Source organism: Equus caballus, chromosome 1 (assembly GCF_041296265.1).
Source record: "Equus caballus isolate H_3958 breed thoroughbred chromosome 1, TB-T2T, whole genome shotgun sequence".
Classification (NCBI taxonomy): domain Eukaryota; kingdom Metazoa; phylum Chordata; class Mammalia; order Perissodactyla; family Equidae; genus Equus; species Equus caballus.
Window position 1 is genome coordinate 43,776,796 of NC_091684.1, and position 4,351 is coordinate 43,781,146.

The 4,351-nt window shown below is 45.7% G+C and overlaps 1 protein-coding gene across 1 annotated transcript; it reads left to right on the forward strand.

Moving 5' to 3' along the window:
• Positions 1–329: 329 nt before the first annotated feature.
• Positions 330–3,648, forward strand: DKK1 (dickkopf WNT signaling pathway inhibitor 1). The gene is made up of 4 exons (NM_001267802.2): positions 330–753; positions 1,004–1,166; positions 2,289–2,432; positions 2,553–3,648. The coding sequence occupies exons 1-4, from the start codon at positions 508–510 to the stop codon at positions 2,804–2,806; spliced, it is 807 nt and encodes a 268-aa protein (NP_001254731.2). The 5' UTR covers positions 330–507; the 3' UTR covers positions 2,807–3,648.
• Positions 3,649–4,351: the final 703 nt, after the last annotated feature.

The following is a 4,351-nucleotide window of genomic DNA, read 5'->3' on the forward strand; positions in this document are numbered from 1 at the left end:
TGCAGAGACTGTCACAAGTCTTCTGAAAAGTATTTGAGATGCCGATAATGCAACCCCTACCGCAAGGCAAGGGTCCCCGAGTTCCCGAAGTGACTCCCTCCTCCTGCGTTTATTAAAGTCGTCTGCTCTAATGCTCGCTGATTACGGTCACCCCGAAGGTGAGCTGGGCCAGGGGAACGGCTACGCAAAGGAGGGGCGGGCTGAAGAGTGTCAAAGGCCCCCGTTCTTGTACACAAACACACCCCCTCCCAGCCCCTCCCAACGCTTTGAAATCCCATCCCGGCTTTGTTGTCTCCCCCCGAGGGGCTGGAATGCTCAGAGCCCGCAGTATAAAGGCAGCCGCGGTGGCGGTGGCGGCGCAGAGCTCTCTGTGCGCCCAGGAGTTAGAACCCTGGGACCTCTGGAGGCTGTCAGAGCCCTGACTCGGCAGCGCGGCTTCGTGGGGACCAGGCTTGCAAAGTGACACTCCTCCTTTCTCTTTCTTTCTCTCTCTTGAGTCCTTCTGATATGACGGCTCTGGGCGCAGTGGGCGCTGCCCGGGTCTTGGTCGCCCTGGTAGCTGCGGCTCTTTGCAGCCACCCTCTGCTCAGAGTGAGCGCCACCTTGAACTCGGTTCTCGTCAATTCCAACGCCATCAAGAACCTGCCCCCACCGCTGGGCGGCGCTGCCGGACACCCAGGCTCCGCAGTCAGCGCTGCTCCGGGAATTCTGTACGAGGGCGGGAACAAGTACCAGACTATTGACAACTACCAGGTGAGAAGGGTGTCGGGGATCTGGGGACGCTGTGACCCTAAGGGAGTCTCTTTCGGGTCTCTAAAGAAGGGCGTAGAACTTGCTGACTGTGTGCGGTTCAGGGCGAATATGGAAACTGCATTGGGAAGCAGCGGGCAGCAAGAGCTTTCGGAGAGGTGGGCAGAAAGGAACGGTGATGAGCGTCCAGATCCAGGAGTTTGGGTACCTGGGTGCCCTGGTGCCTCACCCTCTCCCGGCTCCCTTCCCGCAGCCGTACCCGTGCGCCGAGGACGAGGAGTGCAGCACCGATGAGTACTGTGCGAGTCCCACCCGCGGAGCGGGCGCCGGCGCGCAAGTCTGCCTCGCCTGCAGGAAGCGCCGAAAACGCTGCATGCGCCACGCTATGTGCTGCCCTGGGAATTTCTGCAAAAATGGTGAGTCCCGTAGCTCCTTTTTAGACTCAAACTGTCCGGTTTTTGCATGCCTACGGATGGGAGAAAACGCTCCTGGCTCTGCGAAAGCTGCGGCGCCACCTGCAAACGGGTGCTCAGCGCGCGAGGTTCCCCTGAAATCTCTTCCCTGCGAGTGATTCATCCGGCAGGAGAGAAAGGACGGAGGTCTTGGAGCTCCTTATCTTCCTCTGTGCTCCTCGATTATTTCACACAGCTTACCTTAGAGTGGACCGCTCCATAAAAATTTGAGGAGAGTCTTCACATCAACCGAGAAAGAAGATGGGGAGGGAGGTGGAATTATACAGAGACCAAGGAAACCAGCATTAGTGTTTAGCTGCGCTTTGCATTTTTCCCTGTTGAAACTGTTGTCAGCCAGAAGACAGAGTGATTGATCTGCGCTGGCCACTCCTAAGGAAAGATCCTGATAGCTTCGCATCCTGGCCTCTCCATCCTTACCCCTCCCTCCCCCTCCTGCTATCTTAAAATAAGTGCTCCACCTCCCCTCCCACCACAGATCCACTAAAATTTAATGTCTCAAAGAGGGAGACTCAGACAGCCAAAGAAGTCTCCAGAAATAAACTTAAGGGTGGCGACCCTCCTTAGGACCCAGTAATACTCCAGGATGAACTAACTAAATCTCTGTAATATAGAAATTATACAGTAAACTAACTGGTGGGTGAGATTGTAATCTTCCAGGCAGCTGTTGCTTTGCTTAACTTAGTCTGGCAGTACCCATATAGCACCAAGAGCAGAGAAGTTATTTTTAAAAACAATTTTTTAAGTGACTGATTTTCTTTTTCTTACCCCAAGGGTCATATTAAAATGGGCAGAAATCTCACTGCCACTACCACAGTTGGTAGGAAAGTATTTTAAATGGCTATATATGGGATGTTGCATATCACTGCACAGTGTCCACATTGATGCTTCTGTCCATCTGGGCAGTTTTGCATTAACACTAGGGAGGAAGTTTGGCTTGTGCTTAAAATAATGACACTACAATCAGGTATCTCAAGTTAGTGCAGGCATAACAGACTGCCACTGTTACAGCGGTAGGTGGTAACACATCACAGCTTGGGAGTTAATCACTATCTCCTGCTTCCTTAGGAATATGTATGCCTTCTGATCACAATCATTTCCACCGAGGGGAAATCGAGGAAACCATTATTGAAAGCTTTGGTAATGATCACAGTACCTTGGATGGGTACTCCAGAAGAACTACCCTGTCTTCAAAAATGTATCATACCAAAGGTAGGTTGAAGGACCTTAAGATTCATTCTTCTTTGTTAGCACATCAACAGTGTCTTTTGGATTATCTTAATGAAATGATGCAGTGACCATGTACTTTTCCTATTGTCCCCTCCTTCCTAGGACAAGAAGGTTCTGTCTGTCTGCGATCATCAGACTGTGCCACAGGATTGTGTTGTGCCAGACACTTCTGGTCCAAGATCTGTAAACCCGTCCTCAAAGAAGGTCAAGTGTGCACCAAGCACAGGAGAAAAGGCTCCCATGGGCTGGAGATATTCCAGCGTTGTTACTGCGGAGAAGGTCTGTCTTGCCGGATACAGAAAGATCACCATCAAGCCAGTAATTCTTCTAGGCTTCACACCTGTCAGAGACACTAAGCCAGCTGTCCGAACACGGTGGACTCCTTTTCTATAATATATGCTATGAAAACCTTTTGTGACTGTCAATTCAGTCCTTAAGGATGTACAAATTCTGTGGTTACAGTTAAGCATTCCAATAATACCTTCCAAAATTCTGGAGTGTAAGAGCTTTGTTTCTTTATGGAACTCCCCTGTCACTGATTGCAGTAAATTACTGTGTTGTAAATTCTCGGTGTGGCACTTACCTGTAAATGCAATAAAACTTTTAATTATTTTTCTACAGGTGCTGCATTGTCTATCGTTCCTCTTGTTATGTAAATTTTTGTATACATTGATTGTTATCTTGACTCTGAAAAATATTCTATATTGAATGGAAATAAATAATTTCAGCTTATACTTCTTAAATGCATAACTCTTTCCCCTTTTAATTCTAGAATCTAGAATGTAAGGAGCTTTTGGAATGACAAATGATAGGTAACTAAAATTTGTCATGAAAATATTAGCTTATTTTCTGAAATGTACTATCTCAGTGCTTAGACTATATTTATCTCCAGGCTGTGATAGCCCTTGAAATAAAATTTAACATTCAATACCATAAAATGTTACAAGTATAGATAAATTTTGGCATTGTGATCTGAGAGGCCCCTGTGTGTGTCTGTGTGTGTATGGTCCACAGGACAGAAATGTGACGTGTTTAAAGATGATCAGAGAAAGATGTCGTCTAAATGTAAGACAATATTCATCAATTATAATTTTAAAGAAAAACGTTCTCCGTTCACAAACTCAAATGATCATGGTATATGAGATTGAATCTTACATTACTACTTTCAAAAGTAGTTTCCAGTAAATTAATAGTATCTACCCAAATCTATTGGGTAACAAAGGAGATTTCCCACAAAATAGGAGAGTCAAGTTCTTGATGGTTGGCAGGAAGAGGGTGTGTGTGGGGGCGTGTATGTGTGTGTAAATACAGTTGACAAATACGTGCAGATTTTGTACCAAATTTGTTAATTTGAAGTATCTTAAATACTTCATGCCAGGAAGACTTATTCTAATTATTTTGATTTTAACATAATTATTAAATAAAAATCACAAAGCCTCCCTCATGCCATTCTTTTCTTCTCTTGCTAGGTGAGCTGAATATTTCAATTTTTGCTTAAACTGAAATCTGTTGATAGGAGTGAGGATGGGGTATATTGTTTAAAAGAAAACCCCCAGAAATGAAATCTAACCTGACTTTGCATTTTTACTTGCCAACTTTGATATCGGCAAATCTGACACTGAGGAAGGAGAAAGCGATCATCCCAATTTACGCTTATTCTGTAATGTTCTAAAAGTCTACATCAAAACCACAAAATGCTGGGTTAAGGCGTGCCAAAAGGACAGTGACGATCAATTGTCCAGAAAGTTTCCTTAAATAACACAGATGTCCTAGAATGTTTGTTGTTTTGTAGTTCCGGAAGTGGTTCAATTTCAAGAGACTCAGCCAGCGGGACACAAGGGTTGGTTGGTTCTTCGCTGAGAAGAGAACTGGCAGGATGTCTGCTGTTACATTCCTTTTGT